This window comes from Mustelus asterias, chromosome 7 (genome assembly GCF_964213995.1).
Source record: "Mustelus asterias chromosome 7, sMusAst1.hap1.1, whole genome shotgun sequence".
In the NCBI taxonomy this organism is placed as follows: domain Eukaryota; kingdom Metazoa; phylum Chordata; class Chondrichthyes; order Carcharhiniformes; family Triakidae; genus Mustelus; species Mustelus asterias.
Window position 1 is genome coordinate 139441024 of NC_135807.1, and position 27926 is coordinate 139468949.

The 27926-nt window shown below is 41.9% G+C and overlaps 1 protein-coding gene across 4 annotated transcripts in view; it reads right to left on the bottom strand.

The window, feature by feature from the left end:
• Positions 1 to 27634, bottom strand: part of LOC144495997 (septin-7) — a 144921-nt gene extending 117287 nt beyond the window's left edge. For 2 of the 4 annotated variants that reach the window (XM_078216926.1, XM_078216924.1), the window contains exons 1-2: positions 27550 to 27634; positions 9252 to 9354 (exon numbers count right to left, since the gene is read on the bottom strand). In XM_078216926.1, the coding sequence (XP_078073052.1) occupies positions 9252 to 9261 (10 nt within the window). In that variant the 5' untranslated portion in view covers positions 9262 to 9354; positions 27550 to 27634. Of the gene's footprint in view, positions 1 to 9251; positions 9355 to 26785; positions 26884 to 27549 lie in introns of those variants that run through there. The other 2 variants (XM_078216927.1, XM_078216925.1) reach the window with 2 other exon arrangements.
• Between the last annotated feature and the right edge of the window lie 292 nt (positions 27635 to 27926).

Here is a 27926-nt window from a genome sequence, read left to right on the forward strand (position 1 = left end):
GAAATAGGCCATTCGGCCCCTCAAGCCTGTTTTAACATTCGACAAGATCATGGCTGATCAGTTTTGAATTTCAAGTTCTACATTCCCATCCACAGCCAATAACCTTCGATTCCCTTGCCTAACAAGAATCTATCTACCTCCGCCTTAAAAATATTCCGTGAAAACATTTCTCCTCTTCTCTGTCCTTTAAAGGCAACTTCTAATTTTAAAACAGTGTCTCCCCTCCCAGTTCTGGGCTCGCCCACAGGAGGAAACATCGCATCCATCTTGTCAATATCATAATGACTTTACATACTTCAATCAAGTCACCCCTCACTCTTCCAAACTCCAGTGCAAAAAAGCCGAGTCTGTCTAACCTTTCCTCATTAGACAATCTGCTCATTCCAGGTATCAATCTGGTAAACTTCCTCTGAACTGCCTTTACATCCTTCCTTAAATACAGGCTAAATGTGCACACAATATTTGAGGTGTGGCCTCACCAATGCCCTGTTCTCAATTTAAGTAATAATCTGCTTTTTGACTCTTCCTGTCAGTGAACAACTTTACATTTTCCCACACGTTCAAACATGTGTGGGTTAGGTTGCTTGGCCATGCTGAATTGCCCCTTAGTGTCCCGGGATGCGTAGGTTAGAGGGACTAGCAGGGTAAATATGTGGGATTACAGGAATAGGGCCTGGGTGGGATTGTCGTCGGTGCAGGCTTGATGGGCCGAATGGCCTCCTCCTGCACTGTAGGGATTCTATGCAATTCCATCTGCCAGACTTTTGTCCAATCAACCTATCTATATCCGACTGCAAACTCCTCATGTCCCTTTTAGATTATATCATCTGTATGTTATGACATCTGTAGGTTTTGCTACCGTGCCCTCATTCCCCCTCATCCATGTCATTGACATAAATAGTAAAAGGTTGAGCCCCAGCACAGACCCCTGGGGGATTTCACTCATCACATCCTGCCGATCAGAAAAAGACTCATTTATGCTAACTGTGTTCTCTGCCAGCCAGTGAATCTTCTAACTTTGCTAATATCATAGAAACCCTACAGTACAGAAAGAGGCCATTCGGCCCATCGAGTCTGCACCGACCACAATCCCACCCAGGCCCCAACCCCATACCCCTACATATTTTACCCGCTAATCCCTCTAACCTACGCATCTCAGGACACTAAGGGGCAATTTTTTAGCATAGCCAATCAACCTAACCCGCACATCTTTGGACTGTGGAAGGAAACCGGAACACCCGGAGGAAACCCACGCAGACACGAGGAGAATGTGCAAACTCCACACAGACAGTGACCCAAGCAGGGAATTGAGCCCGGGTCCCCGGAGCTGTGAAGCAGCAGTGCTAACCACTGTGCTACTGTGCCGCCCTTATTGGGTGGCACGGTAGCAGTGGTTAGCACTGCTGCTTCACAGCTCCGGGGACCTGTGTTCGATTCCCGGCTTGGGTCACTGTCTGTGTGGAGTTTGCACATTCTCCTCGTGTCTGCGTGGGTTTCCTCCGGGTGTTCCGGTTTCCTTCCACAGTCCAAAGATGTGCGGGTTAGGTTGATTGGCTATGCTAAACAATTGCCCCTTAGTGTCCAGAGATGCGTAGATTAGAGGGACTAGTGGGTAAAATATGTAGGGATATGGGGGTAGGGCCTGGGTGGGATTGTGGCCAGTGCAGACTCGATGGGCCGAATGGCCTCTTTCTGTACTGTAGGGTTTCCATGATTAGGTTGTACTTTAATATGTTATCTCTTACCATGAGTTTTTTTTAAACTTTCCACAATAACCTTCAATGTGGCACCTTATCAAATGCCTTCTGGAAATCCAAGTACAGCAAATCTACAGGCTCCCCTTTATTTACAGTGCCTGCTACTCTTCAAAGAACTCCAAAAAAAAGGTCAAACATGATTTCCCTTTCACAAAACTACGCTGACTCTTCCCAATGACTTTGTGTTTTTCTAAGTGCCCAGCTATAACCTGCTTAATGATCGGTTCCAGCACCTTCCCCTTTCAGGTGTCAAACTAACAGGCCCGTCGTTTCCCTGTTTCCTTCAATTCTAACCTTCTGTCTGGAGTAAATCTGATCTCTAATCTCCATTTTCAGGTAACCATCCTCTGCAGGCCAAAGTCAGAAAAGGCATGGGCGCGGTTTTGAAGATGACAATTTGGTCGAGACAGTGCTGATTTCCTCACTCTAAACACCAGACACCCAGTGGTGGTTGACTCATTTTTTTAAAATAGAATTAACTAATCAATACCCAACTTTTATTCATCTGATTACCTTAAAACTACTGGGTATTTAACATCTATCAACAGAATCTATTAGATATTAAGACAACTGCAACAATTCACAAATCTCAAAGAATCATTTCCTCAGCTCAATCCACAATAATCAACACCTTACCTTGAGACTGTGCCCGGTGTTCTAGATTCTTCAGCAAAAGGAAACAGCATTGGTGTCTACCCTGTCAAGCCCCTTCAGAATCTTGTATGTTTCAATGACTTTTTCTCATTCTTCTAAACTCCAGAGTTTAGGCCCAATTTACTCAGTCTATCATCTGCCGACATTCTCACCCCAGGAACCAATCTAGTGAACTTTCACTGAATTATCTCCAATGCAAGTATGCCTTCCATAAGGTTTGGTGACTAAAACTGCACACCACAGTCAAGTTAAATAATTGCAGCACTTGTGTCACATATCTCCTCAATGCCCGTCTCTGAGACATGGCAAGGTTTCTTGGCTGCTGTTGTTAGCATGTTGGTGTTATAATCCCAGTTTGCTCACCACACACTCACCCAACATATACAAAAGGAATGGGTGAAATAGGGCACGTTGAGCACCTCAACTCTACCATCTAACTTGCCTGTAGCACCAATACGAGGGGAAACAAGCATTCAATCTCATTTCAGCAGCACGGCAGATACCAGGAATGAAGAAAAACAGAAGCGGTATGGTGATATTCAGCGACTTAGCACTTCACCATTCTGTCGAAAAGGGAACACAGTATTCAATTTTCCAAAGAGAAAGCAATTTGATGCAACTCTGAAGAACATTCTTCCCTTCTTTGCAGAAAAGCTTCAATATTTGATCAGAGCTAAAGATTCCCATTCTAAAGTCAATGTAAACAGCAATCAGTCAATTGTAAATATAAAAATCTTTGGACGGGGGAGCATACAGCTCCTCAGTGTCACACGTAAGCAAGACAGGTATACATAACATTGTGCAAGTGAATGGCAGAGATTACCATGACAATCACATACATTAAATACAGTGTCCACACTATTGACCTGTGGTCAGAGAGGTGCTATTTAAAAAAAAGTCTTTCTTTTTACTTTGTATCTGCTTGTGTGTATTTGATTTTAAAACTAAAAGCAAAAATTTGTTTGCTGCTCAAATTCCAATGACTGTATATCAACTGTGCCAGGAACGGGACAGAATCCAAATAGACTCAGTAAGGATACACAGCATCCATTGGCCAATCTACAGCCCCCAGCCAGCAAAGGCAGGGAAACGTTGGAAAAACTCAGCAGGTCTGGCAGCACCAGAGTTAATATTGAGCCCATATAACTCTTCTTCAGAGCTGAAGAGGGATAGAAAGCACTGAAGAAGTCACGCAGATCCCAAACGTTAACTCTGTTTCTCTCACCACAGATGCTGCCAGACATGCAGAGGTTTTCTAGCATTTTCTGTTTTTGTTTCAGACTACCAGCATTTTGCTTTCATTTTAAGCTTGGTGAGGCAGTCTCATCCCAGAAAAAAAACATTGAACAGATCAGAGAAAAATAAGAACGAACCATCGAATCCCGACAGTACAGGAGGCCATTCAGCACATTGAGTCTGCATCGACTCTCCAAAAGAGCAGCTTACTCAGGCCCATCAGGTAAACACGTGTGGCCAGAGCAGACATGGTTTATCATCAAAATTAAGCAGTTCAACTTGGAGTCGGCCTTCACTCAGCCTCACTGCAGTTTATAATGAAGCAACAATTAACTTGTAGAATCCGACAAATCCAGAGCCAAAGTGGATTTTGAGCTGCTCATAATAAATATTTCTCTCTTGGACGCTGTGCTGTATGGACACAAGGCTGTTAACAAGCATAACCAAAACAACTGGAGAAAGGGGCAGTGTGTCAAAGCTGTTCCTTTCAAACTGCACCTGTACATGGATCTATAAACCACTCATCAGGAATCGGTTAACAGCTATTGTTCAACCAGGAAATATTCCAAAGTTGTTTTCCTTCATTTAAAATTACTCAACATCAGAATTGTGACATATTACAACCTAAAAATGCAGGAAGTTTCTCCACCCAGAGCGAGGGCTCCCTGCCAAGGAAAATATATTAGCACCATTTTGTGTTGGGAAAACTCCATTTCTGTTCAAAGGAAATCAGAGTTTAAAAAAATGACAAACACTCTTGCATAAATGACTGAAGATCATGCTCATTTTGATGCCAAAGTATTTGAAAAGAACAAGATTGTCACCACAAGTGGTTGCATTTATTCATCTCTGCTTGGCACTTGCGTCTTTTTTATAATTTGCTCCTGGGCTGTGGGTGGCTGCAATAAGGCGGCATGCTTTGTTCATTCCTCGTCACTCTTGAGGCATTAGGAGTCAACCACAGAATGGAATTGGAACCACGCATAAGAAGCCTGGATGGGAGAATATTTTATTGCTGGTCCACAAATTAGCCAATTTATCAAATGGAGTTTCACAGCTTGCAACGTCTCTGGGTTGCCTGCTCAGTGACAAAACCACAAATATGCCATATTATGTCAAAACTGAAGTCATAGAATTGTCAGTTATGCAGCAGGTAACTGAGCCCGAAACATCAGAGCAATACTGTGCTGAATGGGCAATCTACTGCAAATAGATCATTTGGGGTAGTAATAAATCTCAGACACCAATTTCCAGCACCCCACGTCTCTTGAGCAGTGGAAGAAAAAGGTGGTGGAAAAGGAAAGGGGGAGAATGAAAAAATAGATGTCATAGTTAAAATTCCTGATCACTATTCAATCAGTTCTGCTAGAAGGGTGACAATAGGCTGCTGGCACTCACTCAGACAACCCACCATGAATGGCTTCCGCCAAAGGTGCGGTACCAGAAAGCCCCACCAAGGAGTCGTTCGAGAATGGATGAGGAATTTTCTCCTACATTACACTCACTATTGAAGTCATGGACAGGCCAATTTGAATAAACTTTGCTGTGGCCAACCTGCTTCTAATCTAACCCCAGAAGAATTACCCTATAGCAATAGATAAAAATACACTCATACCACAGGCCCGTACATTTCCCATGACCCTCATGCGCTCCTCGAATCACATTTATCCGCTCTACTCCTATACTCCTCCAATCTTATCCAGTCTAGATGTGGGTGTGTGTCCCCCCCCGCCACCCGCCTGTATTCTAAATCTCTCATATCTCACTTTTAACCCCTCAACTACTGAAAGCAATCTGCTTCTACTCATCACGTCCCATTCTTTGATCATTTGAAACACAAATTTGCACAGCTTTTGCATTGCATTACTCAAGATAAAAACTGGAATCAAAAGTTTTTTATTTTTAAAAACAAGCTCATTGACCTCTAGCACAACACACTATCTACACACCCTCCAGCGTTCCCCTCAAGCTGCTTCCCCTCAATCAGTTGACTTTCATCATTTACCAGTAGGCAAATGTCTGCAGCCCGATCATGTCATCTTCATGGCTGGAAACGCAGCAGGCAGCCAAAGGCCTGTCTAGGTCACAAACTAACCTCAAACATTTGCAATTTGTCCAAGTGTGGAGATTGCAGAAATAGATTTGGATCTTGTCTAAAACAACATATTGCAGGGAATGTTCATAATGCACATTTCTCAGCCTTCCCTCAGAACTGAAAAACACCCAAGTTAAGCCTGATGGAATGTTACAAACGAAAACAGCTTCACAAAGATCTTCTCACTTTACCACAAACACAGTCCTTGCTCAGCTCACATGTTGACTCCGAGCCACACAATGATGCAGTTGTGCTTCATAGTATGTCTGCCAGTACTTAGCTTCCTTGCTAAATCATACTAATCATGCATTCATACTGCAGCTACTGGTTTGAGACTTGTGTGGTAGAGGCAGTGCTGATGCCAAAGTATTTTATATTGCCCCAGAATAAACCAACTTTGTAAATTGTTCATAAGGTCATCATACTAGAACAGCACATTGTGATGCCAAACCCAATGAGCATCGAAATAGCTGAGTTCCACTGGAGTCAATCAAATACAAAGCAACAGGAAAGGCACTAGCCAAAAGGATATGAGCACCACATATTGACCAGTAGCTATACAATAGCACAAGTTAGGTAATTTTAGCACAAGGCCATCTAAAATACAGGTATGAACATCTTTCCTATGGAAATTCTGGCTTAACAATTGGTAATTTTCCAGTTAACTAATACCAATTGAGTTCTACCATGATTTTATCAATAAAGTCAAAAACAGCAACAGCATGTTTTTTCCATCACTAATACTTGTTTCATCAACCTGTTCTACTTCTTAACCATTGAAAGGTTACACATTGACACTAACATATGGTTACAATGTTCAGTTCCATTTGCAACTCATGTCCTGAAGCAGTCAAGCTGCAAGCAGCAAGACCTCGACAATGTCAACCCAAGCCTGAACAATGTCAGATAACATTCGCCTCACAAGTGCCAGAACCATCTCCCCTTCACATTCAATGGCCTTACCCTTACAATAACGTTGGAACAAAATTCTGGAACTCCCTATTTATCAGCACTGCTACAATGACTGCAGTGTTTCAACTTAGAAGCCATCACCACCTTCTCAAAGACAATTAGAGGTGGGTAATAAAGTTTTTATTTATTAGTCACAAGTAGGCTTATGTTCACACTGCAATGAAGTTACTGTGAAAATCCCCTAGTCGCCACACTCCGGCACCTGTTCAGATACACCGAGGGAGAATTTAGCATGGCCAATGCTCCAAACCAGCACGTCTTTGGACTGTGGGAGGAAACCAGAGCACCCAGAGGAAACCCAAGCAGACACAAGGAGAATGTACAAACTCCACACAGACAGCGATCCAAGCCGGGAATCGAACCCGGGTCCCTGGTGCTATAAGGCAGCAGTGCTAACCACTGTGCCACCCCAATAAATACTGGCTTTGTCAACAACACCCACATCGTGAATGTATAAAAATGCTTTCCCTTGAATGCATCTACTATGCTATTTGCCTCAACTAGTCTACATGGCAGCAGGCTACATATTCCAGTCACTCAGGGTGAAAGGTTTCTCCTAAATTTATTTGATTGATCAGTGACTGTTTCATATTATGACCCTCAATTATATTTGTATATAAACCCATACCAACAGATACATTATAAGCCACCTTCAGAACTATTACCTCCAGGCTTTAATTGCAATATCATCTTTGTATTTCTTAAATATTTGTTAAGAAACATGACAATTCTATCCACAATGTACACTAGAGCCAGACAACCACTACAAATAATTTAACAACTGCTCTCAAGTACAGCATGCAAGTATACCAGAGTAGATAGCAATAATCCAGAGTTACATTCCCACAGGGTAAAGCCATTGTCCCGTCTCAAAGGTTAAGATAAACATGTCAAACGAAATAGCTCCATTTACAAGACAATTAATGAGTTCAGTCTGCCAAAGTCTAAATGTTAGGCCACTATTATAGTGATCTACCTCAGTTAACTATCAAATCCCAATCCCCATCAAATCCTGCATAATTAATTTCAATTTTAGATGTTTTATTTAATATGTTGTCTTTATGTTCCAATGACACAGGTGCAAAATGAAATACACCCAAACAGTTTTACAAAGTTTGCAATAGGGCTACACAGAATAGATCAGAAAGCGGCTACTTGGCCCAACCAGTCTATGCTAGAAACCTTTTTTTAAAAAAATATTCATTTACAGGACGTGGGCGTCACTGGCTGAGTTGAATTGATGGAATGTGTTGAGGGGAATATCGAGTGAGACAGTGCTAAAAGCCCCAAATATCCTTGGAGATTTTAGAATTCTGCAGCACCTCAAGGAAAAGATGGCACAAATCCAACCAAAATTCTGTAACATGAGAAAGGCATTCTGTGCATCATCTTTGCAGGTTTGGCGATATCAACACAGCGAACATTTCAGAAATGCTCAATACAGTAGCCTGGACCTTGCAGTCAATGAAACTGACAGCAGCATTGCTACTCTTGAAGAATGCGGTTCACAAATCTAGCAGTCTCTGTGGTAAACATTTCTCCTTTCCTGATGTCACTCTGAATCTGGCACGTTAATCAGATCTCAGGCACTAGCAATAATGACATTGCCAAGGAGGATAAGCAGCCAATCACACTTAACTATTCTCAGACCGCAAAGCAGAAATTAAAATGCACTACCAAAAGAGAAAATGCTGGAAAATCTCAGCAGGTCTGGCAGCGTCTGTGTGGAGTTTGTACATTCTCCATGTGTCTGCGTGGGTTTTCTCCGGGTGCTCCGGTTTCCTCCCACAGTCCAAAGATGTGCGGGTTAGGTTGATTGGCCATGCTAAAAATTGCCCTTAGTGTCCTGAGATGCGTAAGTTAGAGGGATTAGCGGGTAAATGTGTAGGGATATGGGGGTAGGGCCTGGGTGGGATTGTGGTCGGTGCAGACTCGATGGGCTGAATGGCCTCTTTCTGTGCTGTAGGGTTTCGAAGTTTCTAAGCGTCTGAGAAGAGAAAAGGGCTGACGTTGAGAGTCCAGATGACCCTTTGTCAAAGCTGGAAAATGCACTGATTTTTTTCACTTTTAATTTAAAAACTTGGGGAGGGAAATAAATAATGCCTACATATGGGGACTAAGGTAGCAGAAATATTTTTGATATTTCAAATTATTTGAATCTTATCACAATGGAGAAACTGACATGCAACAAATATCAACTTACTCTAAGGGCCAGTGGGGCTGGTCAGCAGTAACTTTGAACTTAGCATGCCATTAAAAACCCAAATGCAACGCTCTCCTGACAACTACATATTCACAATTGATTTTTCTCTTCCTTAAACCAAGGATCCTGAATCAACTAGAGCACCTCCAGTAGACTGGTGGGAAAATAAACTGGGGAGATTTTGGTGTGTACAGTTTAAGGTCACATCCCAGATTGTCTGTATCCTCTAAGATATCAAAGAGTAGTCAACAACATTTATCAGTTCACTATCACAAAGGACAAATGAAATGACAAACTAGCAATCACTGAGTTCAATACATTTTGAATCACTTACCTACAACCATCAATGTAAATTCAAATCCCCTTTTCACAGACTTTCTGTACACTTGATTAGGGAGGTTTGCAAAACCCACATAGCCTTCAAGATTCTTTTGTTGCTGTAACAGAAAGTGAATAAATTTATAGTACCGACAACAGGAAAGAATATACTCGAGAGCAGAACAGTGATGCAAGTTAACTCCACAATTCAAATGTAGAAAACTTCCCAACTATAATCTTATCACAAATGCCAAGGAAGCCAGACACCATGTACAGAAGTACTAAAAACTAGTGCGTAGCTTCAGATACTTACCGCTGTGTTGTTAAAAGTTGAAAACCCACAGGTTCAGCATTTCAGATGGTGGTGAAATATTCACATTGCACAACGAGAGGAATTCAAAGCAAGATGGGAGTGTAAAAACCAGCATCATCCAACAGAACATGAAAAGAAAATGAGGATAAAAAAGTTAGAATTCAAATACTGTATAATCACAATGCCAATTTGGTGTTTAACGTAATCAAAAATAATGCATTGTGCAATGATTTAGTCACAACTGTTCATAAACACATCAGGACATACATGTCCAAGTGTGTTTGCTCATAGCTTTTAAAAAGTTAACCTTCTCAGAAATTTTGCCTTGTGTTTCATTCCCAGTGCCAATATGTACTATATGCTTAATATAATTACCAAACTAGTGTACTGTCAACTCCACTCTGGAGGGATCCTCGAGCCACAATACCAGAGGAAAGTTTATCAATAGTATAGTCTGTGAAATCTCTGAAGGACTGCAATCACACTTGTTTTTCAAAGAACAACCTTTTTTGGGAAATGTAAATGGGCGCGATTTATTAATTCCATTTCCAGGGAAAAATGCCAGAACTTCAATGAAGTTAGAAAAAAATAACTTGAATAACAGTTTACAACCCCAAATGGCTTCAATGCTTAAAGCAATTAAACACTGTTGCCAAGGAGACAAAGATGACAATTTGCACAATCATGAAGGAAGTAATGACCAGATAAGTTCTTTTTTTGGGGATGGTTGGAGAATTAGTTGGGGCAGTAGGAAAACTTACTGTTCCTCTTCAAATAGTACAGGCTAGCAGAGTAGTAATCCATTATCATATCTACCATCCCAAGTGGGAAAAACAGTCAATTGTCATTCCATTCAATGTACCATTCGATCAATTTTGGGAAACAGGTTCAAACCTCGACACCACAACGCCTCTTCTTTCTCAGAAGGCTAAGGAAATTTCAGCATGTCCGCTATGACTCTCACCAACTTTTACAGATGCATCATAGAAAACATTATTTCCGGTTGTATCACAGTTTTGTATAGCTCCTGCTCTGTCCAAGGCTGCAAGAAACTACAAAGGATCGTGAACAAACCCCAGTCCATCACTCAAACCAGCCTCCCATCCATTGACTCTGTCTACGCTTCCCACTGCCTCGGAAAAGCAGCCAGCATAATCAAGGACCCCACGCACCCCGGACATTCTCTCTTCCACTTTCTTCCTTCGGGAAAAAGATACAAAAGTCTGAGGGCACGTATCAACCAACTCAAGAAGAGTTTCTTCCCTGTTGCCATCAGACTTTTGAATGGACCTACCTCACATTAAGTTGATCTTTCTCTACACCCTAGCTATAACTGTAATACTACATTCTGCACCCTCTCCTTTCCTTCTCTATGAACGGCATGCTTTGTCTGGATAGTGCGCAAGAAACAATACTCTTCATTGTTTATCAACAGGCGACAATAAATCAAATCAAATCAAAACATGGCCAGGTTACTGTAGCAGTGAGGAAAGAACTTTAAATAGTTTTTGGGAGAAGAAAACAGAAGTTGTTGCATTCTCAGATGTTGAAAGTTAATTAACTGGCTCACATTTGCAAATCAGATCATTACGATCCCAGCTGATGTTATTACTGGAAAAATCAGATCCCAGGATGAAACCCGGCATGATAGATCCCAACTTTTTTGTTTAGATACGTGGAAGGTGGCGACTGAACAAAGTCACAGGAGTCAGCTGGGGAACTTTTAACAAGAGAATAAACCATTTATTAAACCAGAAAAGATTAACCATAATACATTACTCCTTCACCCTAGCTATATCTTTACACGTATTTATAGATTCGTAAGGATAACACAAGTTACAAAATCTCTCATACTTTTTTTCCCCCCTGGTGGGCCAGTGGTTAGGATTCGGTGCTTTCACTGCCACAGCCCGGGTTCGATTCCTGGTCAGGGAATGTTTTAGGCGGCACGGTAGCACAGTGGTTAGCACTGCTGCTTCACAACGCCAGGGACCCAGGTTCGATTCCCGGTTGGGTCACTGTCCGTGAGGAGTTTGCACATTCTCCCCGTGTCTGTGTGGGTTTCCTCCGGGTGTTCCGGTTTCCTCCCACAGTCTGAAAGACGTGCTGTTTAGGTGCATTGACCCAAACAGGTGCTGGATTGTGGTGATTAGGGGAATTTCACAGTAACTTCATGCAGTGTTAATGTAAGCCTTATTTGTGACTTATAAATAAACTTTAGGGCAGCACAGTGGCAGTGGTTAGCACTGCTGCCTCAACACCAGGGACCCGGGTTCGATTCCAGCCTCAGGTCACTGTCTGTGTGGAGTTTGCACATTCTCCCCGTGCCTGTGTGTGTTTCCTCCGGGTGCTCCGGTTTCCTCCCACAGTCCAAAGATGAGCAGGCTAGGCTGATTGGCCATGCTAAATTAACCCTAGTGTCAGGGGGATTAGCAGGGTAAATACGTGGGGGTTACGCGATAGGGCCTGGGTGGGATTGTGAGTGGTGCAGACTCGATGGGCTGAATGGCCTCCTTCTGCACTTTAGGGATTCTATGTTTAATGGTCTCAGTAAGTACCTAGTCCACGCAAACTATGGCCAGACACCCCACACTCTGACACCAAGTGACAGATGCCATCCAAAACAACTTCTCTGGATTTCTCATCGATTCCCTCCAGATCCTTGTCACACTGTGAACCTACTGGTCTCACTGGAATGCGGTCTTTCACACAAGGGGTTCCAAACTCAACTCTCAAAGAACATGCCTTGGAATCTTCTCTCTAACTACGCTTTCTCTCGGATATGTTCATCAAGGATCCACTTCCAGTGTTCCAACATCTCCTTTTAATGTTCCTCCCCTGGATGGGCACGTGCATTCAGGCTTCCTTTACACAATCTCTCAGATACTCAGCCGTGCCAACAGAACACTAATGTTTCACAGGCCTGATTAAAAAGTAACCTGGATCTTTTGATTCTCGCAAGTTGATTGCTTTATCTCTGCTTCCTGTAGCTTTGCCTTTTAACTTGGAACCTTTCCCTGCTCCTAACTCTTAATTTCACTTTCCCCCCCCCCCCCCCAGATTCCTATTCTTCGTTGCTCTGGCTTCAGTCTTCCTGGAAATCTCTTGGGTCCCATTCCCTGTTTTGAGACTTTCTTCAGTTTCTGGGACTTGCTTTCTGTCCTTGCTTATTGTCCTGCTTGTACTGGCAACATAGAATCATAGAATCCTACAGTGCAGAAAGAGCCCATTCGGCCCATCGAGTCTGCACTGACTACAATCCCACCCAGGCCCTATCCCCATAACCCCATCCATTTACCCTAGCTAGTCCCCCTGACACTAAGGGGCAATTTAGCATGGCCAATCCAACTAACCTGCACATCTTTGGAGTGTGGGAGGAAACCGGAGCACCCGGAGCAAACCCACAGACAGACAGTGACCCAAGCCGGGAATCGAACCCGTGTCCCTGGCGCTGTGAGGCAGCAGTGCTAACCACTGTGCCGCCCATCTGTGAAATCCTGCTTCCAACTACGCTGACCTCTCAACTGAACTAACTGCTTTTGCCTTTTTGTGCGGGTCCCTGGTTGCTCAGCAACTGCCTAGTTTTTTTAATACTATGTTTTAGGGTTGTAAAGTTCTCATTACAATGCAGGCATCTAAAAAGATACACTACTTTTAGACAACTTCTTAAAAATTGAAACCCAAAAACCCAAACGTTTGGGCCTTTCTCTATGCAAAGACCGAAGGAAATTAAGCCGACTTAAACTATTTATCTGCCAACAAAATACAAATTCCAAGATGCAAGTTTCCTCCCACTCAGATTTGGAAACTGCACCAATAATGATACAATACTGCTGAGTTTGGCTGGTTATGTTGGTTCTGCATTTCAATTTTAATTTTGATCTAACCAAAGGGGCAGGTTAACCAGCCCAACATCTTTACTGCTTTAGACTGATCCAAATCCTGCTGCTCTCTCGCCATTTTCCACTACTTCTCATGTTGATTCAGCTGTCCCCTAGGCGAGAGAATGCTTCATCTTCTCCCTGTGGCAAGACTGGATCTCATTAACAACTTCTGTTATGCCAAACTTTAAAATTCATTACTTTAAAACTTGAGTAATTAACCTGCAACACAAGATGCTGCAAATATAGACCAGCAGATCAATTATTGGAAGCTGGAGAAGCGTAGAATTAAATAGATCATAATTCAGGAAGTTTTTCATATTGGATTTACGAAAAAGACTGGCAGATTTCCAGAATGTCTTAGAAGTATTGCTTGTTTTAAATTAAGTTTTTCCATTTGTCAGTGGGGCTAAATTAGCTCCCTCATCTAAAAGCTTATTCCAATCTTTAAACTATGGCTTAAACTGGAGTTTCAGAACTAAAACTGTTTTACATAAAGTTATGCAGAGGGGGGATAGTGAATTAAGCATTCCATCGCTTCACTTCTGAGACATAGTTTGAATCCATCACAGACTGAACTGTGCTTCCAGTAGTCATAAGCTTAACACAGAAATATCCTGAAACTTAACAATTACTAGCATAAATTGGCAACTTCAGAGGGAGCAGATGGATGCCCGGTAGGAAAACATGACTGCTACAATCCAGATGTTCAGATAGAGGGTGTTTTTTTTTAAAAAGCCATGTGTCTGAGCCATGTGGATATTACCACCAGGCTACAGATTCCAAATTGAGCCTCTCAGCAACCTCCACAGTGCTTACAGTCTGGGCAAAACATCCGGAACACACCCCATTATCCAAATACAACCATCTCATTTGTTATTTGCAAAGCCAAAGATTAGGGGCAATAGAGTTTATTTACATAAAACTATGTAGATCACAGTATGAAGACAAACTGGAAGAACAGTGCAGCGTCCAATGACAAAACAGAAAAGTGAAGATTCCTGGACCCTGTTCACTTTGGACTACCCTAACTAGACTACTGGTGTTCAGTGTTACCTGCAGTCCTGTGAGAAGGACCGAATCCTGGTTCATCAGTGCCCAGGAGCACTGTGAATCTCATTTATTCAGGGTTCAGATGACTTCAGAGCATTGATTTTGTTCCAAAATTCCACCATTAGTTTGCCATCTTAGAGAATAGCAAGAACTGTAACCATCTCCTCCATGCTCCAAAGATAGAATCAAGAATTATTGGTTAAACTGAAGAGAACATATGTGAACCCTCACTAAATGGATACCAGGAATCAGGAACTCCATGCAAGCAGCACATTAAGCCAACTACGTAGTGCCACCATTCTCACAACTGGTGCATGGATACACACCACATCCAAGAATGAAGGAAGGACTCATTCATGACCACAAGATGTCCCAAAACACTTTACACTTCAGGAGCACTTCATTGGCTGTGGTCACTGTTGTAGTGTGGGAAATGCAGTTGCTAATAGGCACACGGCAAGTTCCCACAAACAGCAATATGATGATAACCAGATCATCTGCTTTGTGGTGATGGCTGAGAGATAAATATTGACTAGGGAGTATGTCCCAGCTCTTCAGAACAGTGCTGCGGGATCTTCCAGCAGAGAAGATCTGCCTTGGTTGAACCCAAAAAAACAGCAATAGTGCAGCTCTCCATCAGTACTGCACTGGAGTGAATGAAGCAGACAAAAAAATGTATTATACCTGTTTCAACACAAAATAAGCATCAGCCACTCCCCAGGGTTCATTCCCCGGGGCAATGCCTTGACCAGAGCCAACCTGCAGGATTTGAAATTAAACAAACTCTGGCAGTTAACTGGTGCATTCTCCATGGCAATGCCTCTACCAATCAGTATTCTCTTCTCATAACATACAAATAGTTATCTCCTTACATTTTGTGCATGTCCCGATGAATGCAAGATGAAAATATTCAACATCTTCTTTCAGTGATACTCAAATTTAAAATGCTTCAGCTATATACCAGCAACAACCAATGCCAACACTATACCCAAAATGCATCAAGATCGATTTAAATAGTTATCTTTAAGTTATTAAATTTTAGAATTGATGAATCTATTTTATGTTGTAAAGTTTAACATGCCACAGGATTCACTTCAAAACTTCACACTGTGATGATACTGTGCCTTTAAGAAAAGTATTTAAGTCATGTTTCTGTGCAGGATTTTTTTAAAGAGTCTGTTTCAATACCAGTGTTGCTGGATCTGTAACTGGCAGCCTCTTGTTACTGCAACAGCATAATTGCTCCCAATTGACAGCGTGTGTTAATCTGGACTAATGCTGTTGTTATTTTAGTGTTCCCCTGGGGTTTTGCAGAGTGGGGCTTGATTAAGTTGATTGACAGAATCATGTGACTAAGTGGAGCGAGGCTTACACAAAGAAATCATGTTGCTTAGAGTTGTTAGAGAGTAGTGCCTTTCTCTCACTGGATTTGGAGACTGAAATCTGCCAGGAAATAAGTCTCTTTTTCTGAGATTCTGCTGTTTTTGGGGTGGATCTTTCTCTTGAGACATATGAGAATCAGAAGACAAGTGTCAGTCTGGATCCCTATCTAAAGGTGTTAAAAGGCTGGAAATCTAGCATCCACATGAGCATCTGTTTTTGGTGCTAATTCAAAAAAGGGATTGATGTCTTTGGGGGATGTTGCTTAAATTGTAACTATAGAGATGCATAGCTGTTAAGAATTATACTTCGTCATGTTTAAGTATTTTAATTGGTAAACGTTGTGCTAAATCTTAGTATTCAAACTGTGTTGTTAAATAAAGTTTATTTTAATTAAACCTTCCTAGTAGGTCAGTTGAATCATACCTGGAGCAAAACAGCTTCTGCTCACCGTAATGCTAAAATCAAAAAAACGTTGGGGTCTAGGTTAACTTCATAACATATCTTGGAGTTTCTGGCCTGGTCCCGAACAACACATCATCGATATTAGAAACATTGCAGACATGATCTTCCTAATTCCAAACATTCCTTCCTGCTGCCATAATTTTGAAGTCAACATTTCCCAGTTTTGTTGTCACCTGTCACAATTTCTTGCTGATGCCACAAGTTGGCTCAATGAAGTCTCTCGCTCAACTCTTGGCCCATTTTGTATGGAAAACATTAACTAATCTTAGATAATGACAAACAATTTACTTGTGCTGAACTAAACTTATGGCATTGGAGCTCATCTCTCAATTTGAATCCAAATCACAATATTCTGCAGAAAATAGAACATAACATTCTCTATGGTAACTACTTTGGTACCACTTTTGGTCTTTATTGACTTATCAATACAAAGCTATACAGGTTCAGGATGGTGGCAGTGTTAACAGAGAACTGGAAGCCCAGCTCATGTTTGGGTGTTACAGTTTCACACGTTCCTTCCAAGTCTATTTGTTGAAATCCTCTTTAAAAGTGATGGTATTTGAATGTAACCGTCCTGTGTCGTGTTCATTCTGGAGATTTGTATCACCTGCAAATTGGGATGCTATATATAGACTTTTTAAAATAAAGCCTGCATTTAAAAAGTTGACTGATTGCTGCAAACTAGCACAGCAACTGCACCAGGATACTTCAATATCCAATTGCAAACTACACATCTATGGCCAAGAAATTGACAGTGTTAAAGGATTCTTCTGTAAATTCAGCGAACATGAGAAAAACTAACTAGTTGAAACCCCAACTCCCTGAACACACCTTCTGAACTCATTTATTACATGCTTGACATACATGCCAACTCCAAAACATTTACAACAGGTCTTAAAACCACAACTGACATTTCCCATCACTAACAGAATTGGTCTAATTTCTAGTCAAGATATGGAAAGTAAATCTGCCAACTATCAGCACTTTTGAGGACATGGGGAAACTTAAAACACCATTAAACATAACCCATGAGATCTCTCAAATCATAAGTGAAGCAATACAAGAACTGTTCACACAAGACAGGCCTTCTTGCTTTATCAAAATTTGATTAAGATTTACTCCAGCTGCATTTTACATTTCAATATTCTGAAAGTTGTTGCCTGAAAAATGCTCCCCATAAGCGCGGGCTCAAATATACAAGCACTGAACTCTGAAGCGTATAGAACATGCATGAGTTTATGGTAAGTGTCTGAAGCGCACCCACCCAAAGGATTTAAGGGCTTCCGAATCTTTGCCAAATGTCAGAACGCTTTGCTGTTTCCAATGTCTGCTTGCTACAAATGGCTACAAGGGGCTCCAATCCCAGAATAAATCCAGCTCAGTCCCCTTTACACTTACAGCTGACCATTTTCCAGTGGGATACAACAAGTCCCCAGAAGAATATTGTGTAGCCATGGCTCCAACAGTTGAGTAAGAAGTCTCACAACACCAGGTTAAAGTCCAACAGGTTTATTTGGTAGCAAATACCATAAGCTTTCGGAGCGCTGCCCCTTCGTCAGATGGAGTGGATATCTGTTCTCAAACAGTGCACAGACACAGAAATCAAGTTACAGAATACTGATTAGAATGCACATCTCTACAGCCAGCCAGGTCTTAAATGTACAGACAATGTGGGTGGAGGGAGCATTCAACACAGGTTAAAGAGATGTGTATTGTCTCCAGACAGAACAGCTGAACAGCTACACAAAGCTTCTCTAGTCTCTACTCCACAGAAGTTCCTTAACCATGGTACCATTCCAATACATCTCCTCTGCACTCTCTCCAAGATCTTAGCATCCTTCTTTTTTTTATTTTCATTCATGGGACATGGGCGTCGCTGGCTGGGCAGCATTTACTGTCCATCCCTAGTTGCCTTTGGAGGGCAGTTGAGAGTCAACCACATTGCTGGAGTCACACATAGGCCAGACCAGGTAAAGACGGCAGATTTCCCTCCCTAAAGGGCATTAGTGAACCAGAAGGGTTTTTCTGACAATCAACAATGGTTTCATGGTCATCAGTAGATTCTTACTTCCAGATATTTTCTATTGAAATCAAATTCTACCATCTGCCGTGGTGGGATTCGAACCTGGATCCCCAGAACATTAGTTGAGTTTCTGGATTAATAGTCTAGTGATAATACGACGAGGCCATCACCTCCACTTCTTAAAGTGTGGACCCAGAACTGGACACAAAACTTGCTTTCCCAGAAGGAGGAAGAGGCAAGGTCATTGAATATTTTTTAAGGCGAGTTAGAAAGATTTTTGACCAGCGAGTTAAAGGGAGGGTGTGAAGGAAACTGGAACTGAGGCCACAACCAGATCAGCCACCATCTTATTAAATGGTAGAGCAGGCTTGAGGGGCTGAATAGCCTACTCCTGCTCCTAACTTGTATGCTCATAATCTTAATACTACAGCTAAGATCGAAATATTGATTTAGCATAAATATCTAATATTTTCTTTGAATGACAGTACGAAGATTATAGAAATTAGAGTAAATTATATTATATAGAGTAGAACACAAACTTTACTCTAAAGGTTTTCTTACTCCCAAGAACTAGGTACATAGAGAAGATTAAAAAACAGAAGACTACAGTCCAAATTATCAGCTCAAAAACGTGAAAAGAATTATAAACACTGGAAATCAAATTGGTTTGTCAGCATTTGAAGAGACCCCGACAGGTGTCTCTGACTGGAATTAATTTTCTCAGACATTGTAGGAGCTGCTTCAGGGTTCTCTGGCATTTTTTGTTTTTATAATATGCCATTTGTTGGTTTGTAGTTTTTTGATTAAACCTTGACTGCCTTGGTGATATTGATACCAAATGGAATTATATCACTTGACTGGAATGATAATAATGCAAAAACCTTTTGATTCAAGTACTGGGTGACTCAAGTTCAGAAACTGCTGATCATGAACCTACACAGTGTGCAATCAGAAGTTTGTTTCAAGAGCAAATATTTCCAAAAGGATTCAGACCACTCCACAGCTCACATTTCCAAGTGTAACGTTATATGTACACATTCCACCGTATTAAATATGAAGTTAAAAATATTGGAAGAGATTCAGAATCCTTTCAGAGCACCAGAGGTCACAAAATAATTCTGGTGCAATTGTTATCGCATCTAATAAGAAGCATATACATATGACATGCAAAACTTATGAAAAATAATTTGAATAATGCCCACCTCCCTCTTGACAGACAACATGTTATCTATTTACAAAAATAGACTGCAAAACTCCAACGTTCATTGAAGTGAATCAGATGCCCTCCAGCATCAAGCAGATACAAAGTTTGATACAGGATCCACATAAAACTCCAAGTGTTAATTTCTTACACTGGAGGAAGGAAGATTGTTTACAAGTAACCATTACATTTAGTTTACAAAGTACTTCCTGGTATCGTTATGTTAAAAGGGATTTTTTTCTGCAGAATGCTTTCACAAATCCAAATACCAAAGTCGCACTGCCTCAGTTATAAGCTCCTTACTCACATCATCATTGCTGTTTTCCTTTCAAAGCTCCTCAAATAAGACACTAAGTGGGAAAAGCAAGCTGTGGGTCATACTGCTACTCCCATCACTGAGCAAATGACATGGACGTTGTGAACTCGACATAAATTGCATATTTCTGAGCAAGACATCAGCAATAAATACACCACTAAATAAACATCAATTTCATAGCATTACGGTTCTGTGCAACTCAACAAACTACATTTGTTTTCAATTAGAAAATCTTAGAATAACACTGGCTCTAAATAGCTAGTCAATGCAAAAATTCAAAGTACACAACAGCCAAATATAATCAGCTTCCAACCACCTCAGTAGAATCCAGTGGGAATGTGACACTCTGACATAGAAACATGCAAGCACCTTGGGTTGACCAGTCAGCTGTGACTATGATGAGGCTTTGATGGACCACAGCCTCAAGATAGGAAGGGGAATGGGGTCAGCATTGGCAGCAAAACTAACTTAAGCAACTGCTTCCGTTCCTTATTCTGCTATACCAATTCTTAAAGGCAAAAATGTTGCTTAATAATTGCTCATCTACCTAGCAACCTGCATGGTCAAGGTAAAATTTACATGGCAATGATAACCTTCATGATTGAAGAGCTGCTAGGCCTCATTAAATAGCACAACTTTGTTTACCTGTGATATTCCAGATGAGACTTCCCTCCAGCAAAGAGAAAGTTCTTAGCAATTTCTAGGCTTTGGCAACAGGGCAAGCAAGATCCAAAATGAATGCCATTCCATGACATTTACTAACCATAGAATGTTTCAACTTTAATCACCTTCCTAAACCCTCTTAAAATAAAACTGAAGTTATCTAGACATCTAAACTTGCTGCCAGGAGAAACAAGACTTAAAGCTGAAAACAGGCTCCAGATATTATATGCATTATCCAAAATAGTGAATTTTAAAGATAAGAATCATCAACAAGATCATTTGGCCCAATGCAATTCATCTTCCCACAGACCCTGAAGTCCTCCCGTTTTAGCGACCAAATGTTCTACAGGATTTCAGGCGTTTTAGCCTCCACTGCACAATACTCCAGGTGCGGTCTCAGGCAGAGCAAAGTTTTGGTCCCCTTATTTGAGGAAGGATGTAGCGGCATTGGAGGCAGTTCAGAGGAGGTTCACCAGATTGATTCCAGAGATGGGGGGTTTGTCGTATGAAGAGAGATTGAACAGTTTAGGCCGATACTCTGGAATTTAGATGAATGAGGAAGAGATCAAATTGAGGTATACAGTATGATAAAAGATATGGATAAAGTAGACGTGGAGCGGATGCTTCCGCTGGTGGGGCATTCTAGGGCGGGAGATCATAGTCTTAGGATAAGAGGCAGCAAATTTAAAACAGAGTTGAGGAGAAACTACTTCCCCCAAAGGGTTGTGAATCTGTGGAATTCGCTACCCCAAAGTGCGGTGGATGCTGGGACAGTGAGTAAATTTGAGGAGTTAGACAGATTTTTAATTGGTAATGGGTTGAAGGGTTATGGGGAGAAGGCAGAAAAATGGGGATGAGGAGCGTATCAGCCATGATCGAATGGTGGAGCAGACTCGATGGGCCGAATGGCCTAATTCTGCTCCTATATCTTATGAACTTATGACCAGTGTAAGAGGATATGCTGATTGATTGGGTAGATTGAAGAAGGGGGTGCAAAGGAGACATGTTTGCTGCCTTGATGCTGTCATTATTGTAGAACTGTTAGATAATGTAAAGATGTTAAATAATACATCATTCACTCTTTTTTAAGTCCTGTCAACTTTAATTGATGTGCAAATTAAGACAACAGGAGTATGTTATGGAGGGAGACAGTCGGCAGAGATGTTATCTTTTACATAGAGACACCATTATTAGTTAGTAGTTAAGATTAGATTGTTCACAAAACCCATTCTGCAGATGAACCAACGCTTAAGGCCAAAGATAGTTGTTCATCTCTGCTAAGCAAGATTCTTGAAAAAAACCAAATAGTCCAAATACAAATCATAGATAAGAAGAGAGTGTAGAAATAGTGTGTACTGGCTGCATAGATATGGTGGCTTCAACAATGTTCATTGGCTCAATAAAAACTGCCCTTTCAAAACTTCATATTGAATTTAAATTATATATCCATTCAAGGACTCTCATGGAAGCTTTAGTAGATTCACAGTCCATATATCTCACAACTTGGTATATAGTAGAAACTAGTCTGTCAATTTTCAAACGGTTCAAAATATTGAAACTTCTAAGATCAGAGATTTCTCATCAGCAAACCTGTCTGAAAAGAGGATTCAACGTCACATAACTCACACTCAATAACCTGGCAGCACACTGCATCAGCTGGGGTTAAGTCATGGGTACAATAATCGGCTTAAATGACCTTGTGGGAATTGGAGAACTAGGGCTCGCACTTCTGATTGCTATTCAATGGCTACTGCTGTCCTTGATGATAACATGTGCGCATTTGACAAGATTAGGCTCAAGAACTGAAAGAATGGAGTTTCCCAACTCAGTTTCCAGCACACATGAATCCAGAGCACAAGATGTCCAAAGCTTGGCAGACCGGAGCGCATTCAGCAGTCAAAAACTTAGCTAGAATGGTAGCAATTGTTACAATGATGCTGCACTCTCATGTTGGGTCTTGGAAGAGAGGATAGTGTGTTATTCTGCACACAATTCATTCATTCTACATCAGCAGGAAACACCCTATATTTACATTGGCTGCTTCCTACAGCAATTCAATTGCTCAGCAACATCTTCATGTGACTACAAGAACTCAAAAAATTAGAAACACGTGAGTATCAACAGAAATTGTAGGAAATTAACTCGCAAGGCTGAGATAGAGCATAATGGAAATGACGAGTACTAGCTTTGCAGAGAACCAACATGAACTCAATGGACCAAATGGTCTATGTCATAAATGACTGCGACATCTGTCAGACATTGCCTGTATGGTGCCAGTCTATTATTCTCCACAGCAGCCATTGTGAGCAGCAGTCTACACTGTACATTTTTATTAATTCTCCCCCACCTCTGTCAACTCATGTTCTCCAGGAACCACTCAGAACTGCTCAAAGCTCAATTCAGCAGGCAGCTTCAAGAGTCAGAATAAACACAAATTAAATCAGTCAAAAACATAACTCATTGTAGCATCCAAACATTTGCTTATCAGCCACTCCCCCTCTCTACAGCTCGCCCTCCACACAACCTGTTTGAAATCCAAACTTTCAGAATTTCAAAGTGAATTCAAATTGCTCTGACTTACCCAAGAGACAAATCTGCTCCTTAACCGATTGCTCTCATCTCAAAGACTCGTACACCATTTGCCTTCCCTTGTGTCAATGCCCAGTTCAACAAGTATTCAATAAGATTCAAAAAATCTCATCCTTCACTTTGTGATATACAATAGGTGCTTAACTGGATTAAATAGCACATCACAGTCGATTTTCATTTAAATTCAGTATCAGAAATGTCTCTCAAACTAGTGTGTGGTCACATGCTATCGGACTGATAAGAGAATCAACACATTATGTGGCAACTCATGCAAAATGGAGCAGTATGGAAAATACAATCAAGATGTGCTTGACTTAGGCAGACTTTGAGGTTTATCGTGGCTGAACGATGTTTATCCTCGCCCCTGCTTTAACCAAACTGGAAGTTTGTCAGAATGTCACTGCGCAACTGAAGGAAAACATTTCATCTGCCAAGCCGGTTATTCTTCCAAATTATAAACCAAAGCCAGTTAGCTTCTTTAACTCAAGGTGACCCCAAGCAAAAAACAATTCCCAACAATCAATAGTAAATTTTAAACTCCGAACAGTCAATAAAAAATTTTCACTACTTTCCAGATAATCAATCCTAATTGCAGCAATTCAGAGCGACTATTGATCATATTCTACTGTACTAGCTGCATTTATTTCAGCTTTTTACCACAAACAATCTTCCATGTGCTCATGAAAAATACTTCACACAGAAGTCATTCTTTGGTTTCATGCATGGCCTGCCATCAAAAAACAACTTGCATTAGTTAGACCTTGCCTTTACTGTTAGTCAAACTACACCCAATACCTCATTAGCTTAACTAGAATAACAGGAATATGCATATTACTTCCCTTCCAGTGCCAGTTATATACCAAGTTACAAGTGGCTTCCAACACAATCACTGCAGTCAATATTTCTAATTCTGAAGGAAGAGGGCTCAAGGTCCAATCTTGGACATGAGCCCATAATACACTCCATAGCGAGGGAGTACTACCTCAGTATGATGTTCAAGTTGGGTAACCCCTGCCATTCGCATATAGACATTATTCAAATAGCAGGTAACTCACCCAATATCCTGGCCAATATTTTCCACTCCATCACCCAAGGCAGATGATCTGGTCATTAACCTCACTGCTACTTATGAGAGCTAAGGCTGCTCTTTTAACTTCAATAATCACTGATAGGCAGGAATCCAGATTACCAGTTAACCAGGGAGTCCTTGCTCTAACAAACAAGATGCCTAAAATGTAAACACCGCATTCCCCAGCAGAGATTTTCTTCACTCTGAGTGCCCAAGCTTTAGTCTTAATGAACATTTCAGAACCTGCGGCAAGAAATTAATTTCAACCTGGATCAGGTTACTGATGAACCTCAACAAGCTAAATACCAAGTGGGGAGAAACCAGCTTTAGAGTGTGTATTTAAGCCAATTTCAAGTATTGTGGCTTGTAAATCCCACATCAATTGATAGCACAAGATGCAAAAAGCAGAAAAATAAAGTACGTTAAAAAGATAGTGTGCGACTAAACTGCTAGTCACCAGACATCACTCACACACCAACTTCCTGCACTTCATCCAGATCTACGTGGTTTTTATAAAAAACCCTTCAAACTCAAATAAAACTACCCTAAATTAAGAATGTTATCACTGCAGGAAGCATTTTGCCACATTCTTACACACTTCACATATGTAAAGCCACTGAGAAATGCTAAGCCGGCAAAAAAAATGTGACTTTTGGTGAGGGTCAGAAATTTGGCGATCGTGCAAAACCTACACATACATGTTGTGCCATCGTGCGTAACTACATGAACTGGTATCACATCCTGTTCAATTCAAATAAAATAAAAAACCCACATCCACCTGGATAGAACTCACATATACTGGCAGCTCCATTTTGAATACTAAACATGCTATATATTCTTCCATAAACAGCATTCAACTTTCCAAATTTAATCCGTGGAAGGGTCATATGGGCTCTAAATGTTAACTGTGTTTTTCTCTCTCCACAGATGCTGCCAGACCTGCTGGGTTTATTCAACATTTTCCGTTTTTATTTCAGATTTCTATCATCTGCAGTTATTTTGCTTTTACCCAAATTTAATGTCCTCCTTCTGCAGTTTGTACTTCCTAAGATAACCAGTTTTTTAATGTTTGTGTGGAAAATACAATTTACCGTGAAAAAAAATGCAATCACTGAAGTGACTTTAATTATTGTTACAGTTTGAATTGAATTTCACACAAACAACACTGACTGCAAACTAGTGTTTCCTCGTTCCAAATCCAAGAACTAACTCATAAATTCACCGACTTTAAAATCTTCCATTTTCCAAGTTTATCATTTTGACTATTAGGGCAACATACAAAAATGGTTTTAAGAATTCGACCACAAGTTGATTTAATTAACATTAAAGCCAGGGGTTCTGGAATTTACATTGCAGATTTCACAAAGTCGACAATCAGTAAACACCTATGCTGAGAGTTAGAATGGTATTGCAAAATAAAGTTGGCCAAAAAGTGTATTCATAAAAAGGTGACCGGCATCGCCTTCAAGTACAAGCTGATGTATGAAAAGATGAATAAAGTTCCACTCAAGAGAAAAAAAACAAGTAGCCAAGTTAGCTTGGTGAGAGATTGCTTTTCGAGATAGGTGAACAGAAGGAAGTCATGTGGCTTGCCCTGAGAGACGTTCAGCTGAGGTTTCACAGCTTTGCAGATCTCCACCTCCACAGAAGCCTGCACTTAAAACTAACATGACTTAAGGGGGTATATGGAATACAGTTTAGAAATACATTTGGTAGATTCATTGACAATAGATCACCAGTGTAATAACTCTAACTTTCCACAAAAAGTTTAAGCATTAAAGCGTCAAAATAATACCCTAACACCCAACATAAAAAGTTTAGCCAAAATGAATTGAAATACAACGGCCAGAAGAAATCTTTTTAGATGACAGGATAAGAGTTAAATAAGAATATTGGATCCTTGGTTTTACAAATAGAGGCAAGGAAGTTATGCCAAACCATTATAAATTACTGGTTAGGTCTCAGCTGGAGTACTGGGACCAGGGTAACCACACTTTAGAAAAGATGGCAAGAATAGAAAGGTTCACTAGAATGCTAGCAGGATTGAAGGGCATCAGTCATCTGGAGAGACAGGAGAAGCTGGGAGAAGGGAAAATCTCAGAAAAGCCCAAAATTATGTGGGTTTTTGATAGGCCAAATAAGGGGAAACCATTTCTGCTGGCAAGAAGTTTAACAACACCAGGTTAAAGTCCAACTGAGAGACGTTAAAGGTCAGTAAGCAGAGGATACTGATTGGAGAAATTAGCAAAAGAACCAGGGGAAATCAAGATCTGGAATGTCCTGCCTGAAAGGGAAATGGAAGCAGATTTAATAGTAACTTTCAAAAGGGAACTGGATAAACATTTGACGTATTTGCAAACCTAAGGGGAAAGAGCAGTGGGAATGAGATAAATTTCATAGTTCTTTCAAAGACCTAATGGACAGAAGACATGAAGAGTCAAGTGGCCTCTTTCTGTGCTGCCAGATTCAATGAACAAAAATAGTACATGGCAATCCACCCAAATTTCTGCTTCTTGATAAAATTACATGCCTGAGAACAGCAAATACTATTCGACCTTGGTAGCACAAAGGAACTAGCAATGGCTAAAGGTGCTTACTTTGGCATGGATAAATAAGATACTTCCTCCCAACCAGCAAGACCTCAGACATAGAGAAAAGTGACACTAGTTCCAGTCACTAACGAGAGAAATAAAACCTTTGCAAATAGAAATCTTTAGTGCTTTACAAACATCCACAACAAATTCAGAAGTTGATCAGACATGTTGTATTTGGAAGATACTTCCATGTTACATTGTAGAGGGAACCGGATGAAAACTGGAAAGGGAGGGTGGGGGAGGGGGCTGTGCTGTCAAAGGGCCAGCACACACACGATGGGCCCAATGCCCCCTTTCCTGATCGCCCTGAACAATTCACTTGGCCGACAGCAGTTGGATGGATTGCAGTGCGGGGCCTGGGCTGTGGGAGCTGGGGGGGGTGAGCTGTTCAGCGGGAGCTGGCTGGGGATTAGGGTGGGTCCCGGATCCCAGCCCCGGCCCTGGAATGGGGCGGCGGCGGCGGCAGGAGGCGAAGCAACTCGGCCCCAAAGCCCCCCGCACCCGGCTCTGCCCTACTCCCCGGCCCCGGGGCGCCACCCACTGCTTACCGGAACCGAGCCTGCCGCCGGGGCCCCGGACCACTCAAAGGGGATCGGAGGGAGGGGGAGGCAGCCAAGGCCCGAGGCACGGGCTCCGCTGTTCCCCGGGCTGCTCGGAAACAGCGCCCGGGGCTGAGGAGCGGAGCAGGCCGCCTCGCTGTCAGCGCTCCCCCTCTCATTGCGCGCTGAGGCGGGGGTCCCGCCGCTCTCTCTCTCTCTCTCACTCACCCATGCCGCCGGCTGAAGCCCTGTCACAGCCCGACATTGTGCTCTACATCCCCGCCCGCCCGGCCGGCCCACCAAACCTCGCGACACCCCCGCCCGAGGGCGGGGCCTCGCGCGAGATCTCACGCCCCGCCGCAGGGCGGCATGGGAGCTGTAGTCCGCGGGGGAAGGGACGGCTGTCAGGGACACGTGACCGCGGGGCCAGCGGACTACGACCCCCAGCCTCCCCCGCGCCCGCCTGCCCGCTCCTCGCCGTGCGCTTGCGGCGTGGTGGTCGTTGGTGGGGGCGGTCTAGGGCGCGCGTGCGCACCATCTCCAGGATTAATGGCGGGCCCAGTGAAGCGTTCACTCTCCTCTCCACAAGTGCATAGTGATGGAAG